Source organism: Bos mutus, chromosome 26 (genome assembly GCF_027580195.1).
Source record: "Bos mutus isolate GX-2022 chromosome 26, NWIPB_WYAK_1.1, whole genome shotgun sequence".
Taxonomy (NCBI): Eukaryota; Metazoa; Chordata; class Mammalia; order Artiodactyla; family Bovidae; genus Bos; species Bos mutus.
In genome coordinates, this window is record NC_091642.1 from 14,680,205 (window position 1) to 14,692,743 (window position 12,539).

The window sequence follows — 12,539 nt, forward strand, 5'->3', positions numbered from 1 at the left end:
CATTAAGCTATCTATGGGCTAATTTTCGAAGATTCTTTTTGGGTGTGGCTGTGATAAAAATTGTCTGTTAGTTCATATTTAGATGAAGTGTTGCTAATACTTCTGGGCATTGATGATATAATCCCATAAATATTTGTTTATTTGAATTGGATTTTAAGATTTCAGTCCTGCCATCATAGTAACTACCCTTCAGATTGCTGTTGAAAGAAACAGCATGTACTTTACTATATGAATTGTTTTTCGGGTGTCTGCTCCAGTGGTTAGAATCATACACTCTAGCATTAATGACCAGATTATTTGGAATGTCCTTAAAACTACAGGTTTCAGATTTTTTTATTTCTGCCTTCAGGTTCTTCATAGATATAGAGAGCTTTGTCTTTTTTTTTTTTTTTAAGAAAAGCTGAACTTTTTAATTAATTAATTACTTTTATTTATTTTTGGCTGTGCTGGATCTTCATTGCTGTGTGGGCTTTTCTTCTAGCTGCAGGGAGCTGGGGCTGTTCTCTAGTTGCCATGCATTGGCTTCTCATTGCAGTGGCTTCTCTTTGCAGAGCACAGGCTCTGGACACATGGGCTTCAGTAGTTGCGGATCCCAGGCTGTAGAGCGCAGGCTCAGTAGTTGTGGCTCACGGGCTTTGTTGCTCCATGGCACGTGGGATCCTCCAGGACCAGGGATTGAACCTGTGTCCCCTGCATTGGCAGACAGATTCTTTACCACTCAGCCACCAGGAAGACCAAAACTGAGCTTTTGAAGATAAATACCAATTAAATTTTTTAAATGTCAAATTATAAAAATCCAAGCTTGGTTATTGCCTGGCTCTCTCATACCGGTCAAAATGGTGCTGGTCTGGGAGTAGACAGCAATTCTCCTGGGCCCACCTTAGACATTCTGCTCCATCATTAATCCTAGATCATTCTCTTTCTTCCCACCATAAACTCTGAACATCACATTCTCAACTGTGAGGATATCTAAAAATGGTGCTTTGGCTAAAAGTTGAATGCGGGGGTTATGATCATTTTTCTGGCAGTAGAGGATTTTAAGTAGAAAACTGCTACTTTCCTCACATAGTTGGATATATTTGCAAACAACTCCCATATTCTTGCAACTTAGAGAAATGAATCTGGCTAGGATCTGGTCATAGCTTAGTGGTTGATGATCTTGCAGTGCCTGAAAATAGTTGTTCTTAGCTGAATGCTCATAGCATAAACTTTCGTCTGTGGGTAGAGCAGATATGTGACACTGAGTTCATTTTCTGGAGGCCAGTTTTCAAAAATACACCTCTGATTACAGTACCGCAGCCTGATCATGCTGGAAGGAACTTCGGGGAACACCCACCTGTCTCCTTTCAGAATTGCTGAACATCAGAGATGAGAAGTGGCTTGTCATCGGCATTTATGGCTCATAAGTCTTCCTAATGACCTAGGAGAACTGAAATTTGGCTCAGGGGACTCACATCTGCTCTGGTCTCTTTATCTTCCTTTTTCTTTAAAGCGGGAGCCCATCTTCTGTAGTCTCTTCTCCACCCCACCCCCAATCTGTTAATAGACAGTAGTTGGGTTCCCAGGTTTTCCCACAGTAAACTTTTGATAGCATTGTGACATTTCTTTCCTGTTTTTCTTTTAGCGATAGGTGAATATGAAGACCTTAGAGCAGAGAACCAGAAGACAAAGGAGAAGGTTTGTATTTTACTCTTTCTTTCCTCTCTTACATGTGTAAAAAGCCTAGACAGCATGGTGCATTGTTCTGCCACCAATTTCAGTTAAATGCGAATGAGAGTTGTTTTTTTAAAATTTCTTTTCTCCTGCATGTGTGGTTCAGGCTAATATCAACTCCAGGCTCCAGATGGTAAAGAATAGCAGGCATGCCACAGTGGGCGCTGCTCTGGGAGATTAACTACGCGGCTAAATGTGCAGCAAGGCACCAGGCCAAGGAACTCAGGCCCCCAAGAAGTGTACTTTTTCCAACAGTCAGATTGTGATTCTAGTGATGGCATTGAAGGCCTGAGACATTTACCTTTGGGGTTTAAGCATCTTAGATCTGGAGGGCACTCTTTGGAATCAGTCCATTGGCGTTTAGCTCAAATGTCTCCATAAACCCTTTGTACGTTTGCTTCCTCTAAATATGTGAATAATATTTTGGAAATTGAAAAACACCCAATGTGAAGATGGTGGAGCCGGTGAATATTTTCCTAGGCTCTGGCAGTTTTATTTTTTAATTGTTAAATAATTGAATTCTACTTACGTTTATGTCTCTGAACATACCCATTTAAGATTCATGAGTGTTTTTTTAACATATGTCTTCTTTTCTTTATAAGTTTAGGGAAGGGACAAATAGAAGGGAAAGCTAAGTTTTAAGAAGTACAGGGACTAAGTAGAGAATGAAAAGGAGGAGAGAGACAGAGAGCTGTCCATTATTGTTATTTAGATATAAATGAAGTTTATTTTAGAAATTTAAAATTTCTATTTTTAGACATTTGTTTGATAGACCAAATATTTCAAAGCATAACATCCAAGGTGGAAAATTAATAAAACAGGTTCTTTGTGGTTATTAAAGAAGGTGCTCATCATTGCTGCAAATTATTCAACCTTGTCTTGAAAATTTCAGAGTAAGAGATGTAATGAAAATTGGCAGACAGCTAAATATTTTGGAGGGGTAAAATAATAAATTGTGGCATATTTGGGGGGTATTTATTGAGCTCTTAAGAATCGACTTTTAATATTAAGCTCTTAACATTTAACTTTTTACTCATATTAATTTGCCACCTGTATAGATGTTGGTGTGGTAGTATTAATGGTAAGTACTCTAGTTCAAAGCCCAATATGATGGATTTTTAGATCGTTATTTTTCACTCAGATTTCTTGCCCCTTTGCTCATTTGTAAATAAACCTTTGGTGTTCTATAAAATTTTAAGTATCTTCCCTTCCTTTTACTAGGCAGTACAGGAAATGGTGGGTGGGTAATGAGAATATTTGTGATAGAAGACGGCTGGTACATGCATCTAATATGGTAAGAAGGTCACAGAAGAAAGTTTGACAGGTTTTCTGGTTCTCAATTATTAGACAACAAAACCACAAATGTCCCAAGTCTGCCAACAGGTGGGGAATGTGTACTTAGATCCTGGGTCCCTGATGCCCCATAATTTCAAGCAAAGCCGATGGGTGATGCTTAAGCCAGATAGCTTGAGCCTCGTTCCTTAAGATACCCAACCATATTCCAGCTCGGGGAGAAAGAGCCAAGACTTAGCAATTGAGTCTCCTCCATAGATGTTTCTGGTTCAAGAGTGAAAGAGCAAATCAAATAGGAAGAGTTAATTCAGGAGAACTCTTTGATTTACATAGAAAATAGTACTAGGGAAAGTAAACATGTCTCCATATGACAGAGAAAGAAGGATCTAGGAGAACATGAATAACATAAGAGGAACAAATTTTTTTTGTATTTTTTCTTATCCTTCTTTAATCCTTGCTTATTTGTACACCTAGCATTGCCCTAAAAATAGTAGACATTCTATAAACATCTGTTATTAGTGATGATGAAGGTTGTTTAACTGCGAGCCACTTTCTGCAGTGAGTTTTTAAGTGAACCATCTGTAATACAAGTGAACAGCAGGTAAATGCATTTGGCAAAAGAAGGATTAAAAATTAACTTGGCCTTTTACCTGTTTACATGTTTCTCTACACAGAGTATGTCCAGAAAGTTTTGTAACATCTCTATTGACCTGCTCCTATACTCATTCTTTAAAAATAACTATTAACAGAAATGGGAAGAAAAGACATGAAAGCAATATGGAATGCTGTGTGGTCGGGTAAAACAAAATAGGATGGCTTTAAGTTTACCACACTCTTGTTTATCTTGTGTTAAAAGACTAGCAGGCTTATTACTGCAGATTTGTCCCCCAAAGGGGGCTGTATGACAAAGGAGGGAAGCCTATAATAAAAGCCTTTTTATACAGCACAGAATGAGTAAAAGCAGCTTTAGTTCTGGAGGTGGTAAATGGAGAGCACCATTTTCTCTGGCAAAGCACTTTCTTCTGCCTGGCTGTGTGAGCTTTGTGCAGTCCACATCAGCAGATATTCATAGCTATTACTTGGTGACCCCAAACAAGTTCAGTTAAATTTGTCAAGGATAGGAGTCTAAAGTAAGACTCCTTTTGCCATAGTTAATTCAGTGTGGGCAAATTTTGCAGACATGGAAGGGAATAGAAAAGTAAACAGCAAATTTTTTCCTTCCTTGTGTCCACATTAAGTTTAACCATCTGTGTTGTCTGGTCACGAACCTTATCGGTGGGAAGAGACCCTGGGTGTGATTCCTTTGGGTAGATCTCTTTATATCCTGTTTGGAATCTCCTCTGTTGAGACAGGTGGTGGGATGTGAATTTCCTCAGAACAGGCAGTTGCTGAAGAGAGTGTTTTTTTAAGAAGCTACTGCAGGTCATGTACATCCCCTTATCTTCCTTATCTGATGTGCCCAACAACCCTGTGCCAGCTTTGTTTCACAGAAATCAGGACCTCAGGGCTCAGCATGGCTTCCCTGGTGGTGTGGAAGGTAAAGAATCTACCTGCAATGCAGGAGACACAGATTCGGTCCTTGGGTCGGGAAGATTCCCTGGAGAAGGGAATGGCAACCTACTCCAGTATTCTTGCCCGGGAGAATCCCATGGACAGAGGGCTACAGTCCATGGGGTCACAAAGAGTCAGACATTACTGAGCGAGTAGCACTTTCACAACCTCCTTTTCAGGGCTTAACAGAGTCTAGATTCAGACATAGGTATCCTGACTCCAAATACTCATTTTGAAGCAGGTAAACTTAGGGGAGCTAATTGACTTTTCCCACAAAAGTCTTGGTTTTATTCTTTATTTTTTATTGTAAGCTCAGAAATTTTCCACCAGAAATGATCAGATTCAATACTTTTCTGGATCGTTCTTCTTCACCATATATTGGTTTGTATTTGAAAACTGCAAGTTAAATGTCAAATCAATCTTACATTAGAAAAATTCTCACATGTGTGTGTTTCTGTGTGTGTCTGCACATGTGTACCCGTCTGTGCGTGCGTGTGTGTAGATTCTGACACAGTGAAGTGCAAGGATCAGAGTAGGAGATTTGGGAGGGTGGGCCAGTGTCTTAACGGTCTTTCCCTTTGCAGTTCTCCCTTCTTAAGAACAGTGTAACACAATCATTTTGTGGTTTTTATCAACTTTTTTGAGGATGGAATCAGGATCTGAGTTGATGAGGAAACCTTGTATTGAAAGGAAAGTTTTTTGCTGAATGCCTTTTGAGCACGGGGACGTAAAGAAAAATGTGCGAATATCCCACTCTTAAGTATAAAACCACTCTAATGAGGGGTACAGGCAAGTTGACAAATGACTGTGATGAATTGTGCTTAGAACATGAACGCACATCCATGAACGTTCATGACGCAAAGCGTTCATATCCATGAACGCTTAGAATTTGGGGTAGGATGGGAAAAAGAACAGAGACAAGATTCCTACCCAATTCCAAGCAACAAACCCTTATTATCTTTTAATGCTTGGCTTAAATATCACTTAAATTGTTTTTTTCAAAGTCTTCTCCCTCTCACAAGCAAGATTGTTGCTTCTTTGTAATGAAACACCTATTTCTTATGTACTTATCACATCTTATCAACCAAAATTCATTATCAAAATCTTATATAGGGCACAGGTAAGTTGTATGCGTTGGATTAGTGTTTTTTTTTTTTAAAGACATCATTAAAGGTGGAGATGATGGAAAGGTTACTTTGCACTATTTGTTAGAAACTGGGAAGGCCTATCACATTGATTTCAATAACCCTTTCAAATTATTTTGGGGGTAAAAGAAAAATAGATATATATATATTTTAAAGTCAACCAAATGAAGTTTCACTCTGCTCGTGAAGCAGTTATCATATTTAAATGTGTTAGTCATGCTTCTACAATTGAAGGGCATCCTTTATGACTCATTCAGAATCTTTGTCATAGTCCTTTGTGGTTTTTTCCTATATATGGAGGTGGCGGGGGGTGGGGGCAAAGCTTCTTTGAGCTTTTAATGGAATAGCTTTCACATTTCTCAGGGTGGTGGGGGTGTGTGTGGAGTGTGCATAAAAAGAAAGAAATCTGTAGAATAGAAGAATGTCTGCCTTTGAACAGTAAGTATTTATGTTTAATACTATGTTCTGAGATCGAGTTTTGAAATGAATAAATGTTTAAGTGGCTGATTAGAAGTCGTTTGGGTGAGCTACTGTAACCCTGCATCAGGCGGTTCTGTCAGCTTGCCAGGAACAATGAATGAAAAGAGAATGAGACAGACACTTTCCAAGACTTAGGTTTCAAGAAGCAAGATAGATGATACTGTTTGCATCTTGGCTCAGTTGTCTATTGTAAAAATTTCTTCATCTTGTGTAAATTTCAGAGGTGAAGGTCCCAAAGTATTTTATTTTTAAGAAATCAATAAAGAAGCCACTCTAAAGAGCAAGATATGCACCCATTATGCTAACTGTTCATGCATAATACATTCACATACATGCAGTTTCTTTAGAACAGAGTGGCAAGTGGTTGTGCCAGAGAAAAAGTAATTACTTAGCAGTTTGAAAGTGAAAATGAGTCTCTTATTAACAGCAATCTATCCAGAAACAAAGAGCAAGGATCTCTGTTCTGATGACATGTGTTTCCATCTAACACACAATACCTAGAATTTGGAGAATGCTGTAAGACAGCTTTAGGGGGCAGCTACTACTTTATTGCCTGTGAAAATTGGAGGGAAAGAACTTTGAATTGAAGAAAGAACACCAGCACAAGAGAAAGAGAGTGAAAAGAATTCCGTCCTAGTGGGAATGATTTAATTTACTGTGTTCTTTAAAGATAAGCTCAGCTGAGTTCTAGCCAGACTTACAGAGGTAGAACAATAGAATTGTTGATTTTTATTAAAAATGATTTGATGGTTTTTGACTGCATCACCAAAGATACTAACACAGGTAGATATGCACAATTCGAATGCTCTGCCTGTTTAAACTTGTAAATATTGTAACTGGACAAAAAAGGGATGAAGTTCAAGAAAAATAAGTAAAAAATGGTGTAGGGTTGAGACCTCTTCAGACTCAATGTTGTAGCCTCTGCTGGGTGTTCCTCTAGTGCAGTATTTCTCTAATTATAGCAAGTGTTGTTATAAATTGCTTGTTTGATTGTTGATCTTTCTTGGTTGAGCATAAGTTTTATGAGAGCACTTTGCCTGATATGTTTCTCACTGTATTTTTTTCCTGCTTAACACAGTGCCTGTATGAATAATTTGTTCAGTACTTGGAGGAAGGAAATAAAGGCTTTCAGTGGTGACAGTAGATACCTGCTTAGACGTCTAATTCAGTCAACTGTAAGGTAGTAGTCTTTGTCCAGATCGTCTGCTCTGTTCTGTGTAGGCAGTGCACATGTGCACTTCTTGGGCTCCAAATTGGTGTTTCTACAGGCTCACAACCCTTGGTTAAATCTGTGCATCATGGAGATAAAAATTAATGTTTGTGTTAGTGGAAGTTAGACACAGTTCAGAACACCAGAGGTTTTCTTGCATAAAACATACACAGCAAAATATAAAGATATCTTAGTGTCTGAATCAGTTATCTATACTTCTGCTGAGCCCCAGTGGGCAGACATCTTAGTATAAACTGGAGTTGGATGATATGTGAGGCAGAAAGAACAGAGCTGCCCATTTTGGTAGGGGAGAAGGGAGCGCCAGTTCACCCTGGAAAGACTTTCCTCTATAAGTCAGCCTTCCAGTCAGTGGTTTGAAATGCTGGTGTAGTTTCCGAAGCCAGGTAAGCTTACCAGGTAAGCTCATCCGAGCTGCCTGGATGAGCCTCAAGGAAGAGTTCTGGAAAACAGCTAGGGCTTCTAATATTAAGAGCTTTCAAAACCAGCAAGGCTAACCACCGGCCAATTCGCCACTTCATGAAGAGCCAGAATAGAGACTCTAGAATAGATGTAATGTTACCCAGCTTGCTTCAGCCAGCCAGCACTGGTGCTGCTGGGTTCTCCCCCAGCCTTGAGCTGCAGAGAATCGTTGAGCATCATCATTAAGTGATGTGGGCCCAAGAACATCTGTTGCTATTGGAGAGTCTTCACGAGCAATTCTCACACAAAAAGAAGCAGTTTCTGCAATTGGTGCAGCTGCGCAAGCTGGAGAGAGGACGGGGTGGGATGGGTGAGGGGCTTCTGTGGGACATAAAGAGGTAACATCCTTCCAGAATCTTTGCTCATTTCTTTCTGTTGGTGGAATGAGATAAAGATTACAAGATATATTTCTGGGTTCACCTAAAATGATGAAAAAAGTAGATATTTGGATTTCTGCTTAGTAAACGGATGTATCCTCCATATTTTGCTCAGCTCTGGTTTGGAATAAATAAGTTGCTTTTGTAGCATGTGTAAATCTCCCCCCTGCCACCACCCCCGCAACCCCTTTCAGTATCCATAGCAGATGGTAAATTCTGTGGCTGCCAGTTCTAGCATAATATGGTTGCAGAAAATAGAAAGCAACATGAAGACCTCTGATAGAACACAGCTGGTGTGTTGGGAGACCGCTTTGAAGCCGCTGGTGATGACTGTAGAGTTAGTGTGAAAGCATATAGGTGGACTGTAGAAATGCCTTACTTGAATGCAGGGATAAGACTCTGATTGCTGAGTCCTGTTATTAACCAGAGCATGTCTCCCTGGGCCTTAGGAGAGGAGAGCTTGGGCATGGGTGGGCAGATTGGCAGACTGGTGGGGAAGTACAAAGCAAACAGGTGCCACATTCATGAAAACGAGAGGAGCATTCCCGAGTCAGCTGGCCAGCATGCTCCTAAAGCTAGGTGTTACACTATCTGGTGGGGAAAGGATCTCATAAACTTAGCTGAGAATCCAGGAGTCCAGCACTTGGAACTTGAAATACCAAAAGACAATAAATTCGGTTTACACATTAAGTTGGGACTAGAAACTGTATTAGAATTACTTTTTTTTTTTTTAGCAGAAGTTAAATTCCCACCAGAAAGCTTATTGAAAGGATATTCCTTTTCCTTTAGAAAATGGTCCTGCGTGATCCCTCTTATGGAGGGTCTGAGTCAGGATTTAAGTAAATAGCTTTGCTAGTTTAGCACCGTGTACTCGTTCTGTGTATGCTAGCCAGAATGGGTTTACCCAAATAGACAGAGGTTTTTAAAACTAAAACTTTTAAAAAGTTTCAGTTCTTGATAGACTAATGGCCAAAACTGAACAATAGCTTAATTTTTTTATTTTAAAAATACTTTAAACGCATAGAAAATGGCAGAGAATAATATGACACATATACATGTCACAGAATTAGCTTACTTTTTCAAATTTAAAAGTAAAATTGAAGGTCCCCAGTGTCACCCAACCCTAGACCCTTCCCCTCTCTGGCTTTTAAGAGGCAACTACTCTCATATATTTTATCTGTATCCTTCTGTTCCATGTCTTTATATATATACCATATGTATCAGGAAATATACACATGCAGTGTAAATATGAAGTACTTTTGTGTGTTTAAGGTATCATTTGATATATATATCCTATAACTCCTTTACTCAGCATTATGATTTTTGAGAATCTGGTTTATATATATTGATAGATGTAAAACATTATAAAACATTGATACATAAAACATTAGTTCATTCATCTTTATTTATAGTGCATTATATGGATATACCATAGTGTATTGTTATAAATGCAGAACATGTTTATATAGGTCATCTTGTACACATAGTAATGAGATTCTAGTGATAGAATCTAGAAGTATAATTGCTGAGTCATAGGGTATATGCAATTCCAATATTTTTTCTTGCTGTAAGGCCTGTGGGATCTTATTTCCCTGACCAGGGATCAAACCCATGCCCATTGCATTGGAAGCGTAGAGTCTTAACCACTGAACCACGAGGGAAGTCCTTGCAATTCCAATTTTGCTAGTTTGTTTCTAAAGTAGATACGCCAGTTGACATTTCCACCTGTAGTATGTGAGCGTTTCCGACTCCTGGTACCAGACTTTTTCGGTTTTTGCCAGTCTGTTAGAAGATCTCATTATTTTAATTTGGTTTTTCCAAATTGTCAGTGGCATCATAATTTTTAGCCACTGACATTTGAAAGTAAAAATATCCAAAGGTATGAAATCCCCAAAAACATATCCCAGATATGTTTATCTGACATGGTAGAATTAAAATATAAAGTTGTGTCGTATTATATGTAGTATAATAGTATTCTCACACAACTAAAATTTTAATTATCATTCTAACAGCTAAAATCACTTTTTAAAGTTTTAGACGTTTTTGATGAAAACCTTCCTAAAGTGTGTTATACTTCCTATTTTGTGAAATTCTGTGTTCATAATGAATGTGTCTGATGTTGGGAAAGATTGAAAGTGGGAGGAGAAGGGGATGACAGAGGATGAGATGGTTGGATAGTATCACTGAGTCAGTGGACATGTCTAAACTGGCCCTGAAGGTATTAATGAATTTTTAAAAAACCTAACATTCCACTCATTTTCCAGTGAGTCAGTTTTCACATCAGGTGGCCAAAATATTGGAGCTTCAGTGTCAGCATCAGTCCTTCCAGTGAATATTGGATCTGCAGTGATTTTGGAGCCCAAGAAAAGAAAGTCTGTCATTGTTTCCATGGTTTTCCCATCTATTTGCCATGAAGTGATGGGGCCATATGCCATGATTTTAGTTTTAATTTTAATTTGCTATCCCTTCTTCTATTCAGAATTCTAAGGATACAAGGACAGTTTCTTCTTGAGTGACAGAGGGCATAGGACATTGAGGAGGAGTTTGTCTCCAGGTAGCGACCCCTTCCTATATTCCCCAGGGTTCTGGGTAGTTGAAATGACCCAGTTTCAGGAATCTGTCCTGTGCATGAGTGGGGTTTTTACTCTGCCAGAAAAATACCTGCTTGAGAAGAGGCACAAATATTCTCTTAAAGAATGAATACATTTTAACTCAAGGATGTTAAATTGGTCTGTTACTGAGGAGATAATAAGCAGGAAGGTGACTCATTATCTTAGAAGGTCTGAGAAAATTGGCCAGATACAAATGGTACAAGTATCATGCTGGTGAGTGGTTATAAATACTCTGTGGCCATTAATGCCTTTTTTTCTTCGTATTTTTTTTTCTTTTGAAAAATATGTTTTCTTTTTTTATTGAACTATAGTTGATTTATAATATTATGTTAATTTCATGTACAGAGCAGAGTGATTCCGTTATTCTCTCTATGTGTATTCTTTCCCAGTATAGATTATTACAAGATATTGAATGTAATTCCCAGTTGTGATTGTTGTGGTTTAGTTGCTGAAGTGGTTTGGTTGCTAAGTCATGTCTGAATCTTTGTGACCTTATGGACTGTAGCCTGCCAGGCTTCTCAGTCCATGGGATTTCTCAGGCAAGAATATTGGAGTGGGTTGTCATTTCCTTCTCCAGAGGATTCTTCCTGACGTAGGGATTGAACTCACATCGCCTGTGTCTCCTGCATTGCAGGCAAATTCCTTTACCACTGAGCTATCAGGGAAGCCCATAATTCCCTGTGCTGAACAGTAAATCCTTGTTGTTTATCTATTTTATATATGCTGTGCTGTGCCTAGTTGCTCAGTTGTGTCTGACTCTTTGCAATCCCATGGATTGTAGCCCACCAGACTCCTTTGTCCATGAGGATTTCCCAGGCAAGAATACTGTAGTTGATGCCCTCTAGGGATCTTCCCAACCCAGGGATTGAACCCATGTCTCCCGCATTGCAGGCAGATTCTTTTCCAGTTGAGCTGCCAGGGAACCCATGATATGTATCTGTCTAATCCCAAACTGCTAATTTACCTCCCTCCCTCTCTTATTTTGGTAACCATAGTTGTTTGTTTTCTATGTCTGTCTGTTTCTATTTTGTAAATAAATCAGTTTTTTGTATTATTTTTTAGATTGTGTGTGTGTTTGTTGAGTAACTTCAGTTGTGTCTGACTCTTTGCGACCTTATGGACTGTAGCTTGCCAGCCTCCTCTGTCCATGGGATTCTCCAGGCAAGAATACTAGAGTGGATTGCCATACCCTCCTCCAGGGGATTTTCCTGACCCAGGGATCAAACATGTGTCTCTTATGTCTCCTGCATTGGCAGGCAGGCTCTTTACCACCAGTGGCACCTGGGAAGCCCAGATTCCACGTATAAGTGATGTATTTCTCTCTGTCTGACTGACTGACTATGGTAGTCTCTAGGTCCGTCCATACTGCTGCAGTGGCACTGTCTCTTTTTTATGGGTGAGTAATATTCCCTTACATCCAGAGGTATGAACCACCCCCCACAAAGAATATCCCATGTTTATCTGACATGGTAGAATTAAAATGTAAAGTGCTATATTCACACGGTCATATATATATCAGTTCAGTCCCTTAGTCGTGTCTGACTCCTTGCAACCCCATGGACTGCAGCACCCAGGCTTCCTGTCCAACACCAACTCCTGGAGCTTGCTCAGACTCACGTCTGTCGAGTTGGTGATGCCATCCAACCGTTTCATCCTCTGTCATCACCTTCTCCTCCTG

At 39.3% G+C, this 12,539-nt stretch overlaps 1 protein-coding gene across 1 annotated transcript in view; it reads left to right on the forward strand.

Annotated features, from left to right (window-relative positions):
- SHTN1 (shootin 1) overlaps window positions 1–12,539 on the forward strand; it is a 109,705-nt gene that overhangs the window by 16,380 nt on the left and 80,786 nt on the right. The window contains exon 2 of the mRNA XM_070363311.1: window positions 1,625–1,677. Coding sequence (XP_070219412.1) covers window positions 1,625–1,677 — 53 coding nt within the window. The remainder of the gene's footprint in view (window positions 1–1,624; window positions 1,678–12,539) is intronic.